Here is a 27,968-nt window from a genome sequence, read left to right on the forward strand (position 1 = left end):
AAATCACATACTGTCAGAGTATGTGCTGCATTTGATGAACAAGTCAATTTAAGTCACCTTTATACATATATATACAGTGCTCAGCGTAAATAAGTACACCCCCTTTGAAAAGTAACATTTTAAACAATATCTCAATGAATACAAAAACAATTTCCAAAATGTTGACAACACTAATTTTAATATAACATGCGTTTCACTTATAACATAAAAGTAAGGTTAATAATATAACTCAGATTACACATTTTTCAGTTTTACTCAAATTAGGGTGATGCAAAAATGAGTACACCCCACAACAAAAACTACTACATCTAGTACTTTGTATGGCCTCCATGATTTTTAATGACAGCACTAAGTCTTCTAGGCATGGAATGAACAAGTTGGCAGATTGTTTAAAAGCAGCTTTACAGTGATAACAGGAAAATGATGTGTTCCGGCTGTTGTTCAGCTCAAGTCAGTTCAGTGTTGATCGGAGGAATGGAGGAATTTCATAAACAAATTGTCAAAGAACTGCACTCACAAAATTTGTATATGTTGTAAGTGTCTTGAAAACTCAAAAGTTTGCGTTACTCAGCCTACCTCAGATCTACGGATGACAGTAACTGAAGAAAAGAGAAAAAAATCTCACAATTGCTATTAATGCCATTCATTTCACACTCCATTTAAAAGACAGCAGAGCTGAAAGAGGGAGGTGGGCTTCAGTCTTCTTCCATCTACATTATCATTTACTGCTGATGGTCATAATTGCTGCTCTTCTTGTAGCATTCTCTTTAAAGCCACTGCTCTAATGGCCATTTCACTGCTATTAAGCAAATGCCACCTTTAGGGAGTGTTTTAAACATGGAGCCCATTTAACAATACAAGAACAGATGACAAGACAGTAAAGCAAGCGGGAAGAGAGGAAGTAAAATTACATTGCTCAAAGCAAGAAGATCAACAGAGGCTTCTCAGTAAGCAAACGTTGATGAGATGTCTATGAAAGCGCACATACACTGGAAAGCACTGCATATTTTAAAGGGATAGTTCACCCAAAAATGATTTTTTAGTTTTTTTGGTCCATACAATGTAAATCAATGGTAACCAAAATGGTTAGGTTACCAACATTCTTAAAAAGAATCTTCTTTTGTGTTCTGAAATAGACAGTATGACATGACGGTGAGAAACGATGACAGAATTTTCATTTTTTTGGGGTGAACTATCCCTTTAAGTGTCATACAGTTCCTGTATACATTTAAAAAGGACAATAGGGTCGAATGTCACATGACCAAACCGGAAAACTGGTCTCATTGCATCCGCTTGTCAGAGAAAGTATTAACAGCAGTATGAACTGATGGCATATCTATGGACTTTTAAGGTAATCAGCGAAAAATAATTAGTTCACATAGTTATAGGTGTTTTATTCTATTAAATATCTAAACGTTAGTGTGAAGAAGAAAAATTAAAAAAGCTTTTAAATATCAATCTGCATATGCAGGGGACATCAGTTATGCTCATCTTTGCTCACTCTTTTTAAGTTACCTTGAATAAAACAGCTAATTTTTCATTAAGCACATACAAAAGACCTGAACCGGAAGCGATCTAATCTGTTTTACAGAAAACGGAAGTTAGATTGCGCATAACCCCTATTGGCGAACATTCAAAATCATGCTAAGTGTCGTACTAACACTCTACAGGGAACATGCAAACATAATTATACTGTCTCTTATTAATTATTCTAAGACAGCATTACATGAATGTTCATGGGGAAGGCAATCCCAGAATGCACAGTGAAAAGCTAAGGAAAAGATGGACGAGGTGAGAGAAATGTTGATTATAAACTTATATTTCATTCAGTACTGAAAAGGATTGTTAAAAATATTTGTGTGCTTTGTGCTTTTAGGCCACATTCACACTGTCAGTCTAATTCCAATTATTTGTGTATCCGATTGGAATCTGATCTAAATTATTGAGATAACGTACTGTATTGTATCGCAATTGTTCAGTGAGTGTCCCGTTTCGCTTTTTCGTTTTCCAGAATATCCGTGTTGGTTTCTATGGCAATGACGTTGCGTTGTTAGAAACAAACCCAATTATGAGTTTCCATTATGAGTTTTCATGGTGGTTAGGATGATCCCTTAGAAGGCAGCTGCCTATATAGACAATAAGCAATAAGGCAGCTAAAAAGGTTTTAGAACAGAGCTACTGAATACACGTTATCAACAACATTCATGGTTAGAAACTAGTAGAAGTGATGTACATGGCTGAGGAGACAGACAGAGAGAGAGAGAGAGAGAGAGAGAAACAGAGAGGTGGGAGAAAGATTTTACTGACTGTGGCAATAAAGTTTTATTCTTGCAAAGTTTTGCATTTAAGTGGGGCACTGTCAAAATGCACATATATGCAGGGCTATTTTCATACACATGAAACACACAAGTGGCAATAACCCCTTTCCGCAGGTGCTAGAAAACGAAAGAAAAAGACGTGGAGGGGCCGGGGGGTTGAAGTTAAGTGGAATCGATCCATTTCTCTTATCCAATTAGCACGGCAGACTGAGAGCACTTACTCACTGCAATTACAGCTTTTGTCAATAGTCATGAATTCAGTCACCGTCTCCATCCCCTCGCCTCCTTCCCTTCTCTATTTTTTTTTTTTAAGAACTAAAATATAAGCAGATATGATTGAGGAGATTCATAAAGATAGAAAAATGAAAGAATGCACAGATACAGGAGCATGTGTCAAGTGGCATGGACAAATACACTCAATATTGTGCAAAATCACAGAGGTCTACGGCTTTGTGTGTTTATAAAATGTACAGCAATTACTTCAAATATATATTAAGACTGTATAAATATATGCATATATACACTACCCAGCCCCCCCAAAAATGTAATAAATATATATATATATATATATATATATATATATATATATATATATATATATATATATATATATATATATATATATATATATATATATAGCATAAATGAGTACATTTTTCAGTTTTACTCAAATTAGGGTGATGCAAAAATGAGTACACCCCACAACAAAAACTACTACATCTAGTACTTTGTATGGCCTCCATGATTTTTAATGACAGCACTAAGTCTTCTAGGCATGGAATGAACAACATTTTGCAACATCTGTCTTTTTCCATTCTTCAAGAATGACCTCTTTTAGAAACTGGTTGCTGAATAGAGAGTGATGCTCAGCTTCAGAATTCCCCATAGGTGTTCGACTGGGTTCAGTTCAGGAGACATACTTGGCCACTGAATCACTTTCACCCTGTTCTTCTTCAGAAATCCAACAGTGGCCTTGTGTTTAGGATCATTGTCATGTCGGAAAAGTGCACTACGACCAAGGGCACAGAGTGATGGTAGCATCTTCTCTTTCAGTATAGAGCAGTACATCTGTGAATTCATGATGCCATCAATGAAATGCAGCTCCTGACACCAGCAGCACTCATGCAGCCCCACATAAGGACACTGCCACCATGTTTCACTGTAGGCACCATGCATTTTTCATTGTATTCCTCACCTTTGCGACGCCATACAGTTTTGAAGCCATCAGTTCCAAAAACATTTATCTTGGTCTCATCACTCCAGAGTATAGAGTCCCAGTAGTCTTCATCTTTGTCAGCATGGGCCCTGGCAAACTCTAGGCAGGCTTTTTTGTGCCCTTAGGAGAGGCTTCTTTCGTGGACGGCACCCGTGCATATCATTCCTCTGCAGTGTACGCCGTATTGTGTCAAAGGAAATAGTCACCCCAGTTTGGCTTTCTACTTCTTTAGATAACTGCAGTGAACTTGCATGCTGGTTTTCTTTAACCCTTCTCATCAGAAGACGCTCCTGTCGAGGTGTTAACTTCCGCGGACGACCTGGACGTCTCTGTGAGATGGTTGCAGTTCCATCTTTTTAAAATTTTTGTACCACTTTTGCTACAGTATTCTGACTGATAAGTAAAGCTTTGCTGATCTTCTTGTGGTCTTCACCTTTCTGGTGTAAACAAATTATTTTCTTTCTCAGGTCTTGTGACATTTCTCTTCCATGTGGTGCCATTGCTGACAGCATGAAATGGGAAGGGGTTTTAACACCCTTTCATAGTCAACTGTCTGCTAGACACCTGTGTAATGAATAATTAGACATGTGGTTGAATTCTTGTTAAAGGTTTAGTTCACTTTCAAGTAAAGTTTTCCTGATAATTTACTCACCTTCAGGCCATCCAAGATGTTCATGTCTTTCTTTCTTCAGTTGAAAAGAAATTAAGGTTTTTGATGAAAACATTCCAGGATTATTCTCCTTATAGTGGACTTTAATGGTCTCCAAACGGTTGAAGGTCAAAATTAGTTTCAGTGCAGCTTCAAAGGGCTTTAAACGATACCAGACGAGAATAAGGGTCTTATCTAGCGAAACGATTGGTCATTTTCTAAAAAAATACAACTGTATATGCTTTATAAACACAAATGATTGCCTTGCAAGTGCTTCTGCTTTCCGTATTCTTCAAAAAGCTTACGCTGTATGTCCTTTTTTCCGTAAGCAGAATAGGGAAGGCGTAGGACATATAGCGTAAGCTTTTTGAAGAATACGGAAAGCGGTATCGTTTAAAGCCCTTTGAAGCTGCACTGAAACTAATTTTGACCTTCAACCGTTTGGAAAAAACCTTAATTTCTTTTCGACTGAAGAAAGACATGAACATCTTGGATGACATGGTGGTGAGTAAACTATCAGGAAATTTTTATTCAGAAATTAGACATTAGTAGTCCAAAATTTAGCTCCAGAGACTTTCAGTGGGGTGTACTCATTTTTGCATCAGCCTAATTTGAGTAAAATTGAAAATGTCATTCTCTAAATTATATTATTAACCTTATTTTCATGTTATAAATTAAACAGATGTTATATTAAACTTAGTCTTGTCAACATTTTGGAAATTGTTTTTGTGTTCATTGAGATATTGTTTAAAATGTTACTTTTCAAAGGGGGTGTACTCATTTACGCTGAGCACTGTATTTCCAGGAGGCTTCGTCCCTCAGATGCAAGATTAATATTCCCTTGGCTGGCTCTGGTATTTGGGAGAGGTGTGGTTGTTCAGCTGGAGATATATTGGCCCTATTGATTTAGCATTTCCTCTACTGTATGCTGTGCTGCTGACGGGCAGCGGGGGGTGAAGGAGCGGCCTCCTCTAAGCTGGCACATCCAGACCTTTCAAAGGACACCCTTAATGCATGTTCACTATTGATCTGCTGAGTACACGTGCAGGCAGGACCATTCAAAACATCTGCTATCCCTTACACATCATGACTCGGACTGGCTACCACACTGAGCTATTGAGAGCAGCTTTGCAAAGCACTTCAAGAGTAAAATCTATACATCTCCACTTCTCCTTACCACGGCCGACTGTCTCCAACCTTTGCTCTTAGAGACTCCCCTGGAGCTTTCTTGGTCTCTTTCTCAATTATATTTTCAAACAAGCAGTTATCTGTCAATGAAAGACCTTGAAACATGCTCAAGAGAAATCATAGGAACATAGAAAGATGATAGATGATGGGGAAACATGAGATTAATTTGAGGGTGTGCAATCTATAAATATATTATATATATAGCTTTCATTTTAGTGTTTAATTTGAAATTTGAGTAACTTTGTTATGTGCTTTTGTCATTTTTAGTAATTTTTTTTAAATTTCAGTTTTAGGAATTTTAGAGCTTGAAAATTAGAAACTGACAAGTTTAGGTTTTTCATCTTATATATATGTATTTCAGCTTTATTTGAATTACTGAAAACTATTTTTAGTAGTTTTAGTTAACAACAACAATATTTGTTATATACAATGAAGGCGAATGGTGACCAAGAATAACAAAAACGCACCAAAATAAGTATCATAAAAGTTTGCATTCCACAGTAAGTAATACGGGTTTGGAAATAGGGTGAGAAAATGATGACAGAATGTTACATTTTAGGTTAACTACCCCTTTAATTCACATATGAATAATGATTGTGTGTGTGTGTGTGTGTGTGAGAGACTCACTGAGACAACTGTGCCCATAATGCACCATGAAGTCGGCTCCCAAAGCACGCGCAGTAAAGTCGTCCACGCAGCAGGCCCCATATGTCACATCTCCCATCACCAAAGTGTCTGCCTCTGTGAATCTGACAAACAACAAAATAAACCAATCAATGACCTTGATCACAACCCTATTGCAATTCAGATCTTCAGGCCGCAAGTAAAATGACTGGTCCACACAGCTGGCAGATCAATCACTCTCAAGCGGAAATGTCACTCAGACATCCATGTCTCCATTTAAGTGGGCTCCCGCTAGCTGTAAACTGATGCACTCTCCGCAGTCTAGAAAAACATCTAGGATAACCTTCAGAGACAACAGAGCGCTGGACAATGATTAACATAAAACCTTCACTGATGGTCAAGCTAAGGTTAATAGCTATGGTTTGCTCTAAGTAGTAAAAGTAGTAAGTAGCCAAAATATTATAGATTTAATTTTTTTCAAGTGGTAATCCATGAGCTATCACCATTAAGAATGCCAATAAACTGAGTACTTAACACGGTGCCATAACCAGTGGTGTCTAAAAAGCTGTCTGTTAGCATGTTAGCATTCCCATTCATCTCAATGGCACTTCCCCAGCTGGTGCAAAACCTCTCAGAAATGTGTCGGTTTACATTGGAAACAAAAATGCTGACAAATGTGACACAATAACAGCCAATCAAAACTAAATTTATGTTTTTATGTGGAGCAGTATAGAGTGCCCCAGGGATGACGCGTTTTTGTAGGCCAACCCGGAAGTTAGCGGCGCACGGGTTCCCTCGGTTGAAAGCCTATGCATTTTTCCCATAGACTTTTGGAAAATCACAGAAAATAAGCTCTGTGTTTAACAAAGGGTTACGACACTTACACGTTTTGTCTATCAAGATAATCTTTACAAGTTAACACAACATTTATAGATTTTGAAGCCTAAATAAAGTCGTCAGATATAAAAGGCTAACAGTAGGCTATAAACGGACTACAGCACACCATGGTCGCTGATCAACGTCGTCACCACCAAGCTTCCTCAAACTGTATTTAAAAAACAACTTTATTTAAAAACATGCTCGCTGATTATGATCTGCGCTATTATGAATACTTTTCCACTTTTTCATGAGAAATGCTGTCCAAATGTCCCGTTTTTAATGATGACGTATAAAGTCCCCGCCAAAGGAAGTACTCCTTTTTAGCAATTTGTTAGCAACCGCCGATTTTAAGACACAGTAAAAGTTTAAAAAAATCACAAGTGGGTTATAACTGGTGTGTTTTATGTCATAGATCAAAACGTGAACGTATTTAGAGGCTTTGTTAACCACAGACCTTATTTCAGGCAATTTAGCAAAAACCCATAGACTTTACGGCATTGGAACCGGAAGTCCTAAAATGCTAACTCGCTTCCGGGTTTTGCCTACAAAAATGCGTCATCCCTGGGGCACTCTATTATGGACCAATGAGATTTTATTTTGTTACATTTATAATTTTAAATGTATACTTTAAAATATACACTTTTAACATTTATTATTTAATATTTCTAAAGAATTCTGTTCAAAAATGTAGATTTTTCACACAAATGAATTAATAGATTACGATAAATGATAAATAAACAATTATTAAATTATACAATTTTCTCTCATTTGGAAACTGCATTAAATACATAAACATGTCTGCTGGAAAATTATACAGTACATTACACGTTCTTGCTGATTCTACCGTTTTTGCAATTTTCAACTAGATGCTGTTTGTTACCAATATGCAAGAAACAACAGCTAAGTACAAAAACAAATTTGAATATGTAATTTAATATCACACAAAATTGTTTCATAGCCAGCAATAAATATTTAATATTTATTATTTATTAATTCACCAGTCAGTGTAAAACATTAGACTCTGAAAGCAAGAATTTAAGCGTCTGCTAAATGACTTTTTACTATGTATCTTCCAAAAATAGTGACTGGAAGACATTACTGAGCCTCTATGTCCAGGAAAGCACACTCTTAAGAAATGCTGCTACAAATTGTCCTTGGCTTCCTTCCTTCACTTTGTAGGACAATGACAAGCATTCCAGTGAGGTGGATCTCTGAGGAGCTGTTTGAAGTGCCAACGATCTGTTTTTGTTTGCTTCGGCAGGGGTCGTTAAGTGTTAGCACATCTATTGACTGGCGCACTGCTGCCGCCTCTCCTCTGCGTGAAATTTAAATGCAGGATAAACATGAGACAGGAGCACATAAATTATGAGTGAGAAAAACGAGAGAGAATGAATATGCGAGGAGAAGAGAGGAGGAAAAAGAGAGTAGAGGCTGTTGTATGGGAAGCTGGCTGTCTGGAAGCAGACATATTTAGGACAGGTATTATTAATAGAACACAGGCACATTTTTTGTCTTTTTGTACACACACACACACTAGCACTTCTAAACCCCTCCACCTGATTCACCTTCTAACCTCTCATTCAGACTGAGCTCCCTAAAGTGGCCAATACAACACCATGGTGCATAGTAAAGTCTGTACTGTTCACTGGAAATTTTTTCTACTTCCTGTCTGGGTCTTGTCCCTCATCTATGTAGTCGTTTACCTCTATTGCGAGCCAAGCACCCCACCTGAAATCAACTTTTTTGCCCATTGCCAAATAACTGCTTGGTGGGTGAATCTCTCGCTCTCTAACCATTTCCTGGTTATATTTCACCAAAAAGGGTCAACTGAAAATTATTTCAGGATAGATGTAGCATTTGAATAGATATTAGACTTACATTTATTCTATGTGATCCTCCGTTCCCTGAGTGCCTGTTCTTGCACCACTGTAGTTGAGCACATGATCGACCAAAAACCGAGAAAAAAACATTTATGTGGATTTATAGGCTAATAAATATCAAATTAAATAAAGTGAAAAAAAAACTATTTGGTGGTCTTACCCTCCAAAAACACCCCCTTCTTCACAAATCACATAAATTACATTTTTTTGCAATCAAAACGGTGAATTTTGCCAAAAGGCAATGGGTTTTGCAGCACTGATTAAACAAGAATTTTTTTTTTTTTTTTTTTTTTTTTTTTTTATGCAATAGGTTTAACTGAAATATATGAATCTAATGAGAAGCACCACTGAGATAATGGAATGGTAATTAGAACTAATTTCTAGGTGCTCAAGTGCTTTATTGTCATATCAATCAATGTTTCACATACATACATACATATATATATATATATATATATATATATATATATATATATATATATATATATATATATATATATATATATATATATATATATATATATACATACATATATATATACATATATATGTGTGTGTGTGTGTGTGTGTGTGTGTGTGTGTGTGTGTGTGTGTGTGTGATGTGATCTGCGAAATCGCCAAATGGCCATCATATGGTGAAATTTTACCTATCACAGGTTTCAATATCATTCGAGCCCTTTCCAAATCTGTTTTTACTTCTTTCATAGCTTGTCTGTAGCAAAAGTTATGGTTATCTGAAGCCTGCTGATCGCTCTGATTTTCAGGAACAGAATTCTGAGAAAAACAGGTTTAAATAACTGTCACCCCCTTTTTTTCGCATAGACATGAAAATGCACTGTCCAAACATAAATGGTTGTAATTTAAAAATGCTTTGGAATATAGACCTAAGGTTGGTCTTGTTTTAAAGAAGACACTTGTCAGATTATTTTAGAAGTGAAATAAATTAGGAAAGTGAAATATAATATATAATAATATATTACAAAACATGATTTACTCTTAAACTGCAAGAAAATCAAAGCCAAAAACATTCCACATTTTAGGTTGATATATTTCAAAAATGAGCTTTCAGTAAGATTTTGTTTGGGCGCAGTACCAAACTTTTTCACAAGATGACACCCAAGCTCCTTATCTGACCATGTAAGGGCGCCTCCATTTATTTGAGTGATCTGATCCATATTTTCACACATTTCACAAAGTGGACATCCTATTCAGAAGTAGTATGGGCAGTTTGGCAGTATTTGATTTGAATTCAACCTCTAATAAACATAATTAGAACATGTATGTTCATAGCTCCGTTGTTCTTTTGTGCTCCGCCTTCTCATGATAACATTGTAGGCCTATTAGAAAAAAAAAATCTCTGCTTGTCATAGTTTACACAGGACTGGCAGGAAATATTCATTAATACACCTTCATTCTACATGTTATGTGGTTTATTTTGATAGGTGAACTGTCTTTGTAGTGTTGAGAGGGAAAGCTATGGCTCTTTTTTTTTTCACCTCCGCTGGGTGTGTTCTTCAACAGTAATGTTAGAGAAAGACAGTCTTTTCAGCTTGCCACGATAAATTGCTATTTTTCTGCACTTAACAGGCGAATTTTGCCAAGATATTTTCAGAGATGATAGACAAGATGTTATAGAATAATAATTTAATGAAAACCCAATTTTAAAGGTGCCCTAGATTCAAAATTTGAATTTATCTTGGCATAGTTGAATAACAAGAGTTCAGTACATGGAAAAGACATACATTGAGTTTCAAACTCCATTGCTTTCTCTTTCTTATGTAAATCTCATTTGTTTAAAAGACTTCCGGAAAACACGCGGATCTCAACATAACACCGACTGTTACGTAACAGTCGGGGTGTACGCCCCAATATTTGCATATGCCAGCCCATGTTCCCAACATTATGAAAGGCATTACACAAGGGCAGCCAGTATTAACGTCTGGATCTGTGCAGAGCTGAATCATCAGACTAGGTAAGCAAGAACAACAGCGAAAATGGCAGATGGAGCAATAATAACTGACATGATCCATGATAGCATGATATTTTTAGTGATATTTGTTAATTGTCTATCTAAATGTTTCATTAGCATGTTGCTAATGTACTGTTAAATGAGGTTAAAGTTACCATCGTTTATTACTGAATTCACGGAGACAAGAGCCGTCGCTATTTTCATTTTTAAACACTTACAGTCTGTATAATTCATAAACACAACTTCATTCTTTATAAATCTCTCCAACAGTGTAGCATTAGCCGTTAGCCACGGAGCACAGCCTCAAACTCATAGAGAATCAAATATAAACATCAAAATAAATACTTTACTCACATAATTCGAAGCATGCATACAGCATGCATGACGAACATCTTGTAAAGATCCATTTGAGGGTTATATTAGCTGTGTGAACTTTGTAAATGTGCTGTAATATAATCGAGAGCTCGTGTGGCAGGGAGCACGTGAATTAAAGGGGCGGCGCGCTGAAAAAAAAAATCAGTGCATAGTTAATGATGCCCCAAAATAGGCAGTTAAAAAAATTAATTGAAAAAAATCTATGGGGTATTTTGAGCTGAAACTTCACAGACACATTCAGGGGACACCTTAGACTTATATTACATCTTGTGAAAAAGCATTCTTGGGCACCTTTAACAAAAAAAAAAATGGAAACTGAAAACATTCCATCGCAACATCCGATGGGTTTTCCCAGATCGCATCACATACATATAGTTCAGTCATGAAACTCTAGATGGCACAGGCTGATGGGTCCTTAACGCAAGCTGATTGGCCTACATCACTTCTGCAGCCATTGAGCTTGTTGCTCACACATTTAAATGGCTGGTTGGTTACATTCACTATAGCAGTTTGCAGAGCGCTTTCAGAGTTCGTCTAAAACCCTCCAACTTCCCCAGCTTCACCTGAATAGATCTGCTATGGGTTACTGATATATGCTATTTGTGCAGCAGCAATAGGTCTTACTTGTAGCAGCGTATCGGTGTATGTATTGGCAGTAGCAAGTTCCTGTACTTGCTCTGTAGCAGCAGCAATAATCAACAGCAGCAGCAGCATAGCAGATCTATTCCACCAAGACCAAATACATTAACATTGTCATATCCATTACCATGTTAAAAATCTTCAGAGAGTTGTCATGATTGAAATATATATATATATATATATATATATATATATATATATATATATATATATATATATATATATATATATATATATATATATATAGGCCACATTTTTGTTTGTAAAAATGAAGGATGTCAATTTAACAATTAATTATAAAAACATAAAATAGGTATACTATAATATTAACTGTGTCTGCACGCCACACACACACACACACACACACACACACACACACACACACGTCGTCTCTTCATAACCCACTGCCTGCGTTTGTGTCTCATGCATGGCTTACTTCTGTAACCCAGTGCCCCCAAACACACCCTCTTCTCCTCACACAGTTATTCTCATGTGAAGGACACAGGCAAGTAGCCGTTGCTTGTAAAGCAGAGAGAGAGATGGATGAGGAGAGCTCATCTGGTAAATAAATATTTGCTGTGGTAGATTTGATTCGCTCATCCTTTCTCTCATCAAGGTCCCTCTCTTTCTGCCCATCTGCTGCACGTTTGTGAATACACATTCACGAGTGGGTGGAATCATCAACAGCCCAAAACGATAGGATGCACACAAATGAGATGGTTCAGAACAATACATATACAGGGGCACCAAAATATTTGGAAACTTAAGTCACACTTAAAAATATATGAATGTCATTGCATTACATAAAATATCAAACTGCAGCACTGCACAGAGAAGCCTCACCCACACTGAAAACTCAGTATCAAAATCCAACTCCTCATGTTAAACATAAAACATGGATGAGGAGAGGATGACTGTGGAAGTTCAGAAGCAGAGAATATATGAAAAATCTCTAAAGTTCCATGAAATTCACAATTTAAAGTGACAGTTTACCGAAAAAAATTAGATACTTTGAAGCAGGGCCGTAACCACCATAGAAACTTGGGGGGACAATGATTAGAAATGGCCAAATTGTCCCCCCCAAATATTTGATAAAATTGCTCTGTTTGTTGTCAGGAAGACAAAAAGTTTTGAAAGTTACATTTTTAGGCTGGTCTGCCTCAGCGCTCTGACTGCGCTCATCAATGTCAAAATGATCGAGATCAGAGGAGGCGGGCCTTACCATTCACAGAAGACGAGCGCGAATTCCAATACAACTCTTCAGTTTCAGCGGCGAAAGAGGGTGTGATAAGATGTAAGTAGCTAAATATTTAATATCTGACTGATAGATATGTTCAACGATCGACAAAAACTACTATGAAAAACTCTTCTATGAAATTGCCATTTTGAATTGAAAATATGCTATAATTTACATGAGTTACGTAACTGTAAATGTGACGAGACAAGAAACATTTAGCATTTTTGACACAAAAGTGAAAAGTATTTTAAAATAAAAAAAATTAATAAGAGTTTAAATTAATTACTTCACAATTAGTCCTAGAACTTTTTTTATGTACCGTTAATATTTATTTATTCCCTTAAATCCCTTTTAATCCTAAAATTATTTAATTCCTTTAAAATAAAAATTCTATGTTTATCCATCCATCCATCCATCACATAACTTTCAGACAAGCAATAGTCAAAGTTTGCCTTGACGAACTTTACGCCTCTAGTTAAAAATTACACTTACCGCAGTTATATAATTTCAAATTTCAATTTATTTTAATCTACTTTCTTGAACGCAAATTTTATATCACAATTTTGAATTCCATTTGCCACCTCAAATCAAATTCAAGGCCTTACACACAGCACCCATAAGCAGGACCCAAATATAAACTCTTGCAAATCTGTTGCCGGTAACTACCCCAGCCTGCGTCGACAAAACACGTGCGAAACCTCATTGTCAGGTTTCCTTATTTGCACAGTATATCCGATTAACAGACTAAAGGGGCTTGCGGATGAAAAACGGAAATACATTAATATAAACTCTGAGTGTCAGATTACCAGAGCTTGTGCAAAAGCGAGATAGTGCTCGCTACCTGGGAATGACGCTGTAATTATTGGAGCAGGAGTGTGGATCAAGTTCGTGCTCCCACTGGGACTGAGGCTCAGAGCGAGTAAGATGAGGGGTTTTAGTCGTGATTAGTGCTGTGCACGCCCCTCCAAATGCTGACCGCAGGATAGAAGAGTCACTGTGAGATATGGCCCTGGTCTGCTTGTTACTACAGCTCTGCTATTCTTCCATCAAAATCAAATCCAGTGTCTCTCTCTTCCCGTCATGCTATCTGGCTCTAGCTACAACATCTGAGCTGAAATGTCATTAAGATGCAATTAAGATGTAGAAATGTCTGTGATCTCAATAACAGGGCTTGTTAATTAGTGTCTCTGTAGCAGCTAGCTTGCACACAAAACAGTCAGCCAGCGACACACTCACACAGAGCGGATCATAATAAAATAAAATGAAAATTAAAAAATAAACTAACAGTAATATATTATATATTTAAAAATATATAATATATAGATTTTCAACATGGTTTCAGACTCAGCCAAGGCCTCGATGTGATGGTTGTTGGATGGTTTAGTGTCTCTCTCCCTGACACATTCTCATAAACTCCACAAACAGTACATGTGTCTGTCTCTCTGTCTTGTCTCCCTTCCTCCTGCCTCAGAGTCATGCTCCTGCAGGACCGGTCAGCATGTCTGCGTGTCTCTCACTCTCTCAGTTAATGAACATTAGGGTGTGCTGTGTCTGGAAGCGGATTCATCCGTTTCAAGCTATTCCTCCTGTCTTTCAGAGGTGAAATCTTTACTTGGCTTTGACAGGACTTTCATCAAAGCTCAGCGTGAGCGAGGGGCTGCTGGCACAAAGCTCTTCTGTTTGTGAAAGCTGGAAGAAAACAGATCTTTCTCTTTTGGCTACTTAATCAAAGCCTTCAAAAGCAAATGATTTCAAATAAAATGGGCCTTTTTATGACCGGTAATTGTCTAGAGTATGGCAGCCAAACAGAGTTAGAGAAGTGATAATTATAATTATAAAAGGATATTTCAGAAGACATGAGAAACAGAGCCAAATTATGACTTTAAGATCTTTAATCTTTAATGTTTGAATCATAATCCCTTATCATTAAACATGCAAAGCACAAATGTTGATTATTAAATAGTGTGCACAACAGGCCGCATACATGATGCACGCTGATTGACGCAGCAGTGGTATAAAGACGCAGAAGAAGCATTTGCCAGTCCAGCTGCTTTTCTATGCTGTAAAGGATCATTGCTTCTCTCTTATTTATATCACTGTCAAACATATTAAAATTTTACATTTCCAACACAGACCCACCATAATCAACCAGATTTACATGAAAAAGCTACAATTTGACCTGTACAGTATTTGGATACTTAAAACTTAAAAATATGTCTTCCTTTGCATTAGCAAAATTTTAAACAAAGTGGCATTTGTTTAAAGGGGACCTATAATTCCCCTTTTACAAAATGTAATGTAAGTCTCTGATGTCCGCAGAATGTGTCTGAAGTTTCAGCTCAAAATACCCCACAGATCATTTATTACAGCTTGTCAAATTTGCCCCTATTTGGGCGTGAGCATTTTTGTGTGTCCCTTTAAATGCAAATTTTAATTCCCGGCCCGCTTTCCAAAAGAAGGCAGAGCTTTAACAGCTTCAAAACTGTAGAATCTCACGCAGCCAAAACGACGATTGTCAGTAACTGTGTTCAGCCTTACATTGTTCAAACTGGACTCTGGACGTTTTGTGCAATTCTAGCGTTGAATTGACCCTTGTTTGTGAAGCAGTCCGGCGTAAAATTACGGCATGGTAACAACACCCTACAACAACTCTTTCTCTTCTCTATAGCAGCCCAACATGGCCTCGCCCCCTTAGTTGCATGTTCTCGGTGGCAGGGTTTATGTAAGTTTTATGGTTAGTGATGTCATTAACCCGGGAAGAAGCTTGTTGTAGTTCCAACCAGCCGTTTGTTGTAGTCCATAAACAGCAAATTCTTTAAAAGAAAATATCTCTCTTTGCATTGAACTTTAAGCGTTGAAACTTTGTAGATGCTGTTTATGCTCAAACAGCAACATTACACACTAACTAAAGTAAAAAAAAAAAAATGTAATCATACAACCCGAATTCCGGAAATGTTTTTAAATTTGAATAAAATGAAAACTAAAAGACTTTCAAATCACATGAGCCAATATTTTATTCACAGTAGAACATAGATAACATAAATGTTTAAACTGAGAAAATTTACTTTTTTATGCACTAAATGAGCTCATTTCAAATTTGATGCCTGCTACTTGTCTCAAAAAAGTTGGCACGGGGGCAACAAATTATGTTAATTGATATCAGGTCTGTAACATGATTAGCCATAAAAGGGATGTCTGAGTCTCTCAGAAGTAGAGATGGGCAGAGGCTTGTGGAATACTTTAAAAACAATGTTCCTCAATGTCAAATTGCAAAGGCTTTGCAAATCTCATCATCTACAGTGCATAACATTCAAAAGATTCAGAGAAACTAGAGAAATCAAGGGACAAGGCCAAAGAACTTTATTGGATGCCTGTGGTCCTCGGGCCCTCAGACAACACTGCATCACTCATCAGCATGATTGTGTCAATGACATTACTAAACGGGCCCAGGAATACTTTCAGAAACCACTGTCAGTAAACACAATCCGCCATGCCATCTGCAGATGCCAACCAAATCTCTATCATGCAAAAAGGAAGCCATATGTGAACATGGTCGAGAAGAGCCGTTGTGTCCTGTGGGCCAAGGCTCATTTAAAATGGACTGTTTCAAAGTGGAAAAGTGTTCTATGGTCAGACAAGTCCAAATTTGACATTCTTGTTGGAAATCACGTCCTCCGGGTTAAAGAGGATGGAGACCTTCCAGCGTGCTATCAGCATTCAGTTCAAAAGCCAGCATCTCTGATGGTATGGGGGTGCATAAGTGCATACGGTATGGGCAGCTTGCATGTTTTGGAAGGCACTATGAATGCTGACAGGTATATAAAGGTTTTAGAGCAGCATATGCTCCCCTCCAGACAACGTCTATTTCAGGGAAGGCCTTGTGTATTTCAGATCTGATCCACTCGGTCAACTGTAGTAAATGCTACACAATGGCAAGTGGAAATATTGGTTTAATTCAGCCATGTATGTTTGAACCAGAAACTGATTTGGAAGAAGAAGAGGAAGAGTGAATTATACAGGGTCGTCTACAAGTAGATGTACTGATGGTACAAGTAGATGTATCAGAATGATAATGTGTTTTACGCATCGTTCTCTACAGCATCGGACAAATAATGGTAATTAATATGATTAGCCTTTTGCTTGACTACGTTATCAAAACAGCTAATAATGTATTGCTAATGTTACACAAACCATGTTTCTGTTCACATTCTAACAATCACCATCTTCTGAACATCATAGAAAGTCAGTGGAGAAAAGCTCCGCCCCACACGTTTAATGCTGCGTTCACACCAGACGCGACTTGCGCGAATAAATCGCGCTGTTCGCACGTAGTTGGACGCTTGAACATTTTGAGTTTACTCGCTTCATTCGCGCGTAAAAATCCCTTCACAACAGACGCGAATTCGCGTCATGAGAGGGGCTCTCCCGCTCCTTTATGTGTCCCAGACTCTCCCACTGCTTTCTGCACACTTCCTCTGAATAAACACAACTTGTCAGTGGGGAAATAATTGTAAATTACAGCGAATAAGCTCAATTGGTCGTCGTTAGTTCGCTTGTAGTCTTAATATGTATGTATGTATGTATGTGTATATATATATATATATATATATATATATATATATATATATATATATATATATATATATATATATATATATAGCCCAAATTGAGTAAAGACCGTTTTTTTACAACTTATCAGATTGTCCGACCTCCTCACTCACTTTCTTTCAAACACGATCCTTTTTATTTATGTTTGTATAAATGTATGAAGATGTACAGCAACGATGATTTTGTCCTCCATTGTTGTTTCAAATTTCTGCCTCAGCTCACTACGTCACGTCACTACTACAGCAAGCTCCTGATTGGTTAACGCGGCGCGGAAATTCACCAAAGTTCAGATTTTTCAACTTGCGTGAATCACGCGTTAAGCGTGTCAAACGCCCGAATCGCTCAATTCACGCCGCGTCATTCGCGCCGCTTCATTCGCGCGAATCGCGCCGCAGGATGTCAATTTGCGTCTTTGCATTGACTTAACATGTAAATCACTCGCGCTTACCGCTTCATTCGCGTCCGGTGTGAACGCACCATAAGGGATTGGTTACATGTTTGTGATGTCTTTGTTACACTGCAGTTTTAAAAGTTTTAAAAATTCACCACAGGGGGTCTTAAAGTGTGAATTAAGTGTCCAAATATTTTTGAGGCCAATGTGCACATCTTAAAAAACACAATAAGAATGAAATCCCTTGTGTTGTGTAAAGTTGTGGATGAAAGCCCAGGACACGAGCCCCTGAGTGATTCAATGCTGCACCCTCTGCCCTGTTTCAATAACTCGGATTGTGTGTGCTTGTGTGTTTAGCCTCTCACTTCACTGAGCTCAGTTAACACAAAGAGAAATATTAGATCAGCGACGAGGGGCTGTCACAGAAAACTGTCCCCATTGGACTTTCCATATCCCAGCCCTGTTTCCCCAGTCTACAAACTACTCCTGAACCACTTAGCAGAGCACAATACACACCAGCTCACACAAATCACATTACCTGTACCTTCTCAACCTACACAACAGTAAATCAGCCCTAAATCCGGTCTGCAAAGCCATAAAAGTTCTTATTAGCAAAGCTTCTGTGCCTATTTCTTCTTCAAATCTACCAGTGTCAACGTGATTTATGAAAGGCAAAAATATTCTAATTGTCCAGCTGTGTGCCTCTGTGGACTGAGGTTTTCTCAGACTAGCTCAGGGGCTGAGATAATGTGCGAGGGTGTATGAGATGAGCAGGTATGTGTTTTGCTCATTTGATGAAAAGCCTGAAAAGCTGGCCTCAAAACCGCTTAGTGGTTTTCTCCTTGTGTGAGCAGGTCTCAGAGTCTGGAGGGGATGCATCATTGGCTGTGTGACACCGTCTATGAAATCCTGTTAGTCCACTTCAGGGCAGAAATCAGCCCAGGAGAGAGAGACGCTCTGTTGAGGATGCCAGGATGCCCATCCCACAACAGCCTCAGGTCTCCCACACACACTCCTGATATGGAGGCATGACCTAAATTGAACTGTGTCCGAGCTATTATTTCAGAGTGCCTTTGTTAAGAGTTCTCATATATATATACACATATATATATATATATATATATATATATATATATATATAAATCCATTTTGATTAATTTGAGTAAAAATGTTTTTTCTTTACAAAGAAAGTGGGAAGATGAAAACCACTACTTTCTGTTTCAAACTTTCACATAGCATCTTTAGGTTATTATAACATTAAAGATTCAAAGATTTATTATAAAAACTGGTTATTTTTTCGCAAAATGCAATCCATGACACGTTTTTTTTTTTTTCCAAAATGCAATTAAAATGCATTTATTCCATTGAATCAATATAAAAGTTATTTTTCATATTGAAACTGTTGAAAATACACAACAAAGTAAGTCGATCCACGCATATGACAGCTTCTGAACTTGGTCATTACTGGACTAAAAAAACATTCAGTCATCGTTCTCAAAATGCATTCAACGGGTCATCTTGTTAATGCTATAAATGACTCCGTTCGTCATTACCGATTAAAGAGTATCTGGCGCCACAACACGGTTAAAATAAAACAACACATTTGCCGAGTACATTGGAATTGACTGCAACTACCCAGGGGTGTCGCTATACTGCAAACATTCAAACAGCAATCATGTTATGGTTTTTTTTCCTTTTCTATCAAATGTTTAGAATCAAAACTAGCAATGCCAGATTCGAGAATTAATCATTCTTGGTCAAACGGCTTTTAAAAACTGTTCATGATTCAGTTTTGGGGACCAGAAGTTTGATGCTGTCGTGGAACAAGCAACAGCTGGCATTTTTCCTCCTCCCGAGAGCCTCATCTTCTTATAATCTCCTCACGTAAATTATTAGATTTCGATGGCTTACGTTTCTTACCCACTGCAGAAACCACCACATGTTTGTCAATGGCGTCAAAATGATTCATTTTTCTGTTTTTGTTGATCACAAAGTACAAAGTAACTAAGGAAAACTAGGATTCCGGGTGTATTCAGAGCACTGCCATTACTGTTTACAGTGCATGGAATGGTGCACTGTGATTGGTTGAGTGGATATATCACATGGTTGAGTGGATATATCACACTCTGCAGAGAAGGGAGACTGGCGTTTGTCACGGTTTGGAAAAATAGGGAGAAAACATGACAGAATTACACGGCGGATATAACATTTTGAGTAAAATTAAAAATGGACTTTTCAGTACCAACCAGATATAATACTGATTTTTTTTTTTTTTTTTTTAAAAGGTGTTTATCGCATTTTGGAACCAAACTTTTCATATATATACATATAAAAACATTTATTTATTTATTAATTCTTTTACATTTTTTGTATTACATTTTATAAATAAAATGTTGTACAAAACCAGGAAAATGATATATGAATAAACCCCTTCAGAATATAGATAGGAATAAAACTGTCAAGCATGCAAAAATCTATAGTTATTTTGAAAATTTTGCAGGTTAGATTCAAACTTATGTCACCCAGATGAGCACTACAGTTCAATGCATTTGCGGTAACCACCAGGCCACGAATCTGTCTATTTTTCTAATTTAATCAGACATAAATACAACCTTTTTTATCTGACCTAATTCAATCAAGCTAGTGTGCAGTTATATAAACTTGGGGCAGCAAAACAATGTGCCAAAGCGGTGTCATTTTTTTTTATCACATTTGCCTGTTTTTTTTTTTTTTGTTTCTCGTCACACCAAACCTGTTGATAGGGCAAGCACAGTGTTCACCCGTTACCACTACAGGATTCCAGCCAGGTCTATGACACGCCTCACATATTTGAGCACTCTGTCTCTCTCTCGCTTTCTCAGAGACAGTAAAAGTGATGCATTATCCCATGAGAGCAGTAAGAGAGAGGCAGGTGAGCAGAGTACAATAGAAGTGCTCTGACTGGTGCACCTGTACGTGAAGAGCTGTCACTGCATTCTGTATAGCACACTCATACATACAATAACATTCAAACAGACCCGACGGATACATGTACATATATAAACAGCCATTACACAAACAATCTGTATGATGTTCTTTCTTCAATAGAACATAAAAGGAAAGGATTTTAAGAATAATTAGGATATACTTTTCCATTTAATGAAAGTCAAAATTTGGTCAGGGTGAGTAAATTAATTGAATTGAACATGTAATAAATGAACTGAATTGAACATGTAACCCAGTTAGTTATCATATAACATACACTGTAAAAAATTATTTTATGGTGACGTAAATACTACAAAAAAAAAAAAAAAAAAATGTTAGGTCAGGCAAGAATAAAAAAAACTAAGTAAATTCTATATTAGTACTCAATTTAAGCTTGTAGAAATTAAAGCGTAAATATCAACATTATAAAATTAAGTAAAACTACTCAACTTTTCTGATATTGGTGCTCCCATCATGCACTGGGCCTTGAATAATTAATGAGGTTGATTTTTCACTGTTTTCCACACTGTTTTATCATTGCTTTTGTGGTTATGTTTAGTAACTTGCCATTTTGTGATATTTGGAGCTCATTTTCTACTCAAAATGCCACATTCACACTCAAAACGATCCATCGAATGTTACCGTCATTGTGTATTGACCAAGTACTGAGGTCTCTGTGTTCAAGAGCCGTGTTACTTCTAATATGAAGATATGGTATCTACACAATATCTATTGTATTATTTACTTAGATGTTTCTAAGTAAAGCATACACTTTAAAAGCATGGTTTAATTCAGTGTTATATTGTTTGAGTAAAAAGTATTGCAAAAGAAACTTCAACAACGTAGAAATTACTCAACCTTTTACTGGCCAAGTTAAAATTACTTATTTTCTTTGTTAATTTTACTCATCTTAGTTAAGTGGAGTTACTTAATTCCGTATTTGAAATTTACTTAAATATATATGCGTGCAAAAACTTGCGAAAGAAAAGTTAAGTAAATTTTACTTATTGTTTTTAACAGTATATGGTACATTATTTGTGCTTTAATACTGTAATTTTATTTTATACTATTCAAAAAAATGTATTTAAAACTTCACTTTTTGTTAAACGGAAGTTGTGACAGTCTTTTCTTCCCTATTGTTTCATATATCTGCGTGAAACGGCTTCTCAAACAAGAAAAAATGTGATTTTGTCCATCGGGAATTGATTGGATTGTTGGATTGTTGTGATCTCAAGTCAGCGACAGATTGTCCCGCCTTTGTGCCAGTAAACATCAATAGAGAAGAGATACTGTTGCAAGAGAGATGAAAAATTACTTTGACTAAAGATTATTAGGGCACAATTTTAAAAATAGAAGATAAAAAGAAAGACGTGCATGGATAAATCATTATAATAAATACTGCAATATTCCATAAAAAAAAAAAGAAAAAAAGAATTTTCAATTTTGACTTCATTAACTTTTTACCACTGCATCTATAATAAAACGCAAACTACCATGTCATTGTTCAGTAAAATATTCTAAATATTCACATTTTTAATGTGATACTGATATTACAACTTCAGAAACAGGAGCTCTTTTAGTTTTTACAAGCACTGTGTTGTGGGCTCTTAACTCCTTTTCTATTCTGCTTTTAAAGTGTAAAAAAGTGATCTGGTCACCCAATTTAATGAAAAATATTCCATGAATTATTCCACTGGGCTACACTGGGAATCTTTAATTTCTCTGCCCAAATCCTCCCCACTCACGTCTCTCTCCCACGCCCGTCTGTTTCGGCAGGGGTCCTTTCAAAACTTCATTTTATCCTCTTCACCTCTTTTTATAAGTTATATTTTTTGGGCAATTTTGCCTTTATTGGATAGGACAGTCGAGAAGAGAAGGAAAAGAGGGACACTTGATCTAGAAAAGGATCACCAGCTGGGACTCGAACTTATCGGGTCGCCTGAAGCGCTCTTGCGTATCAGACTGCTGCCTACAAAGCTATGGCTCCAACTTCTTCACTTCTAATCCCTATTAGCATCCTTTACCGTGGGAATGTTTCCAGAGTAGGGAAACAGATCTGTTATCGGTCAAAATGACGGTAAGCATTTTGAATCATCCTTCAATGTCTCTAAAGTTTTACTAAATACTCTGTAAATGCAGGCTCTGCTTTAAAGGTACACAAACACACACATGTATGCATACATAAACAAAACCACTTTCAGTAATCCCCGAATACACACTCACACGGGTCCGGCACAGCGCACAACAAATCAGGTTAGGGATGTGAAATATTTATATGCCGCACCTGCTGATGCCTCATATTTCATTTGGCTCTGTGGCGCGTGGGCTCATCCCTCCTCTCGCTGGCAGACGCGCCTGGCGTGAGGACATGAGGAGGGGAGAGATTACCTCCAAGATGGAGAGGCTCTTCCCTTGATATCTGAGCAACTCTACAGACGGTCTGCCTCATTATTTCCTCTTTAAACTGATTGAGAGAGGAAGACAGGAAAGATCGAGAGAGAGCAAGATAAAGAAAATGAAAGGACCAGTGGGAAAATAGAGAAAGACAGAGTTAAGGAGATGAGCTGTATGTTGTAAGGTTTGAGTTATTAACAAAGCAAAACTTACAACGGTACATCATTTTGCAGATATCGGTACCTGAAGTGGACGGCAATGTGCTGCTATCCAGTGGTGATTCAGGTTATTTAACGGTGGTTTTAGCTTGCTAAATTTACTGACTTTGATATTACCGTATAACTCATAATGTCTCATTCTCTAATTTATCTATAAATGAAATCCAGAAGGGATGACTAACAAACGTTACATGCACTGTTTGAATGACATAATCAAACAGAAATCAGTACAGAAATTTGTTATATTAATTACAATTGCAAATTCAATGTTCCAGGCATTTTGTATAAAAAGTTACTGAAATTTGCTGTGTGGTTTCTTTACGTGTAAAGTTAGGGTTGGTAATATTTTTTAATGCTTTTTAAAGATGTCTCATATGTGTGAAGATGTCTCAAAAAAAATGTGTGAAATATAACAATTTAAAATTCTAATATGCTGATTTGGTGCTCAAAGAAATATTTCTTATTATTTTCATCAATGTTGAAAGCATTTGTGCTGCTTAAAGGTGCCATAGAACACTTTTTCACAAGATGTAATATAAGTCTAAGGTGTCCCCTGAATGTGTCTGTGAAGTTTCAGCTCAAAATACCACATAGATTTTTTTTATTCATTTTTTTTAACTGCCTATTTTGGGGCATCATTAAATATGCGCCGATTCAGCGCGCTTCCCCTTTAAATGCTTGCGCTCCCCGCCCCTGAGCTCGCGACTCTATAATACATTGCATAAAGTTCACACAGCTAATATATCCCTCAAAATGGATCTTTACAAAATGTTTCTTACAGTGAATACAGTAAGAAACGAAAGTTACTTTAACCACATTTAACAGTACATTAGCAACATGCTAACGAAACATTTAGAAAGACAATTTACAAATATCACTAAAAATATCATGTTATCATGGATCATGTCAGTTATTATTGCTCCATCTGCCATTTTTCACTATTGTCCTTGCTTGCTTACCTGCATAAAGTCTGACAATTCAGCTGTGCACATCCAGACGTTAATACTGGCTGCCCTTGTCTAATGCCTTGAACATGGGCTGGCATATGCCAGATTTGGGGGCGTAGCCTACATATTTATGATCCAGACTGTTACGTCACATTTGTTGTTATGTTGAGATTCGCCTGTTCTTCGGAGGTCTTTTAAACAAATGAGATTTACATAAGAAGGAGGAAACAATAGAGTTTGAGACTCACTGTGTGTCATTTTCATGTACTGAACTCTTGTTATTCAACTATGCAAAGGTAAATTCAATTTTCAATTCTATGGCACCTTTAATATTTTTGTGAAACCATGATAAATTTTTTCAGGATTCTTTGATAAAATTTAAATATGTAAAATTAATAAAAAATAATTTTTGTATAAATTTAACTATATTTTACAAAAAAACAGGAAAAAAAACAGGCATTAAAAATTACATTAAAAATGTGGTACTTATGGAACTAAAAATAAGATGAAAATGGCAAAAACCTGCTTGAGTACATAGATTTAAAAAAAAGATTACTGTGGACAATAAAGCCACTTTACAAGTCTTGACTTCATTTGGAGGCCTTTCTTAAAAAATAAAGATATCAGATTGATTTGATTAAAATTGGATTATAAATCTGATTTAATACGCAACCAAAAATGTTATATTAGTTCAACAATACTTTGCACACAGAAAGCACAAAAAGTACCATCACTATCAAAAAATAGGAGAAAAAAACCCTCACTTCTACAACAGCACAAAGAGAACCAGCAGGGGGGCATGACACTGCGAAGATCAAACGTTCTCCACTTCAGCCTCTGAGGGTTTTTTTTTTTTTGTCCTGTGAAAGCAGTCTCCCTGTCCAGTCAGACCAAAAAGTCTCCATACCCACACAACTTGCACAAACCGAGATCGAAAAAGCATCCGTCACACAGCCTAGCTCCTCTGCTAATGATTGGTTGAGCAACGAGTCGTGCAATAAGTAAAGCAAACAGAACCTGTTTCCAGAACATGCAGACAGATGTTTTCTCTAATGCTGTTGGATAATCCCTTAACCCCCTGAAAAACAAGATCATTACAGCTATTCCACACGCTGGATCTCAGCCACTGGTCCTGACATGCTTTTAGCCTCCAATGGGTTTGCCATTATGCAAATAGATGGTTCTCGCACGAACACCCACACAAGCACACACGCTAAGACAACTCAATCAGTAGTCATATATGTCTACTGTATATGCGACTATAAAGATCTTTCATTAATGGTAAGATGACCTGTAAGTGAGGTAAACTGAATTTCTGGGCTTATCTGAGGAGCTTATCACGAATGGACCTGGCATAAAGGCAGGAAAGGGATAACGTACATCCAGTGGAGCATGTAGGGCTTGAAAGGTCGGCCGTGAGATTTGAGGGTAGATTCGGATGACTGATAATTTGTTTACCTTCATGTCGTTCCAAGGCTGTATGATTTTCTTTCTGTTGTGGAACAGAAAAGACAATATTCTGAAGAGCGGTTGGGTCCTTGGATCCCATTGACTTGACTTTTTTGTATGGACAAAAAAGAAAAAAAAAAAGAAACACAATAATTCAAAATGGATTCTGTGTTCCACAGAAGAAAGTAAGTCATTCAAGTTTTGAAATGACTATCTCTTTACATAATTATTAATTACACAAACACATTCAGACTGACAGTTGTTTGTTTGTATATATATATATATATATATATATATATATATATATATATATATATATATATATATATATATATGCATATTTGAGAGTTTATTACAAAAAAAACAAAAACAACACATGCTGGATATGATGATGCATAGCTGGAGATTTAAAGGGATAGTTCACCCAAAAATAAAAATAATGTCATTCTACATCCATAAGACCTTCGTTCATCTTCGGAACACAAATTAGTCAGTGATTCGGGTCAAGTATAAAACTGCTAAAATTATGTAACTTTGGCACGCCAAACAACTGATTCAAAACAAAAGATTCAAAGCAGTGTTTTGAAATCGGCTGTCACAAGATAGTGTTGAAAATTCGTTATTTATTTATTTTTTTGGTGAACAAACAGTATTCTCATCGCTTTATAATATTAAGGTAGAACCACTGTAGTCACATGAACTGTTTTAAATATGTCTTTAGTAAATTTCTGGATCTTGAGAAGTTCAGTGACATTGCTGGCAATAGAGGCTTCACTGAGCCATCGGATTTTATCAAAAATATCTTAATTTGTGTTCTGAAGATGAACGAGGGTCTTACGGGTGTAGAACGACATGAGGGTGAGTAATTAAAGACAGAATTTTCATTTTTGGGTGAACTAACCCTATAAGACTCTACAGAGAAACCGTGCATTCAGACACATCACAGAAATAATGAGGTTCAGGTTCACTCATTAAGCCGCCTGATTTCAAAGCCCTATCACAGTGGAAGTAAATGACCATCTTTATCTACATTTTGGTTCACTCAATATGTCAGTCGTGTCATTCTGATGACAGAAATCTATTTATGTTTCTATTCACAGTTTCTTCTCTGTTCTGTAATGTTATTTAGTTCATTTCTTCTTGTTCCCTTTTTTACCACGTCTTTCACAAATTTATCTAATTTTGACACTTCTTGCTCTGCACTCCCCCAAGCATCATTAAATGAATCTTTTTTTTCCCCCTTTTCACACTTTTCTCACACAGAGTTCAATTCAACAAAATAACTACAAAAGTATATTTGCATAACCCACAAAACTTTTGCACCAAAGAATCTTTTCTGCACCAAAACTATTAACATAAGGTGCGCTGCTAAAATTGTAATTCTCTGAAGAAAAAAAAAAACAATTAAACAATAAATAATTAAAAATAAAAGGTCAGTTTCAATAAATCAAACCATAAATAATGTCATAACACAATAAACATTTAAATAAATAAATAAATAGTCAGGACGATAGGTCAAGAAAAAAAAAAGTTGAGACGATGACTTTTTCAATAAAGGGACAGTAACACTATAATTTTCATTCCACTGACTTCCATTCATTTGCATGCAAATGCAGGAGACAGGAAATGCAAGCTTGTGCTAATTTTGCTGCCTTCCAAACACCAGTTAGGCAGAGTTCATCAAATACTTGTAACCAACAGAAGACTGATACTTTGACTGATTTGAATCTTACAAAAAAGTAAGATTGATTAACTAATTGCTAGTTTGTTAGGTCTTAAAGGGGACCTAATATGCCCCTTTTCACAAGATGTAATGTAAGTCTCTGGTGTCCCCAGAATGTGTCTGTAAAGTTTCATCTCAAAATACCCCACAGATCATTTATTATAGCTTGTCAAATTTGCCCCTATTTGGGTGTGACGCTATTTTTGTATGTCCCTTTAAATGCAAATTTACATTCCCAGCCCGCTTTCCAAAAGAGGGAGGAGGTTTAACAGCTCGCGCTTCGGTTGCTCAACAACAACA

The 27,968-nt window shown here is 36.7% G+C and overlaps 1 protein-coding gene across 3 annotated transcripts in view; it reads right to left on the reverse strand.

The window, feature by feature from the left end:
• The window catches only part of dph1 (diphthamide biosynthesis 1), a 120,891-nt gene that overhangs the window by 42,804 nt on the left and 50,119 nt on the right, over positions 1-27,968 (reverse strand). For 2 of the 3 annotated variants that reach the window (XM_048160197.1, XM_048160198.1), the window contains exon 4: positions 5,999-6,120. The exons of the other annotated variant lie outside the window; for it this stretch is intronic. In XM_048160197.1, the coding sequence (XP_048016154.1) occupies positions 5,999-6,120 (122 nt within the window). The remainder of the gene's footprint in view (positions 1-5,998; positions 6,121-27,968) is intronic. 3 annotated transcript variants of the gene reach the window in all.

This window comes from Megalobrama amblycephala, linkage group LG16 (assembly GCF_018812025.1).
Source record: "Megalobrama amblycephala isolate DHTTF-2021 linkage group LG16, ASM1881202v1, whole genome shotgun sequence".
Lineage (NCBI taxonomy): Eukaryota > Metazoa > Chordata > Actinopteri > Cypriniformes > Xenocyprididae > Megalobrama > Megalobrama amblycephala.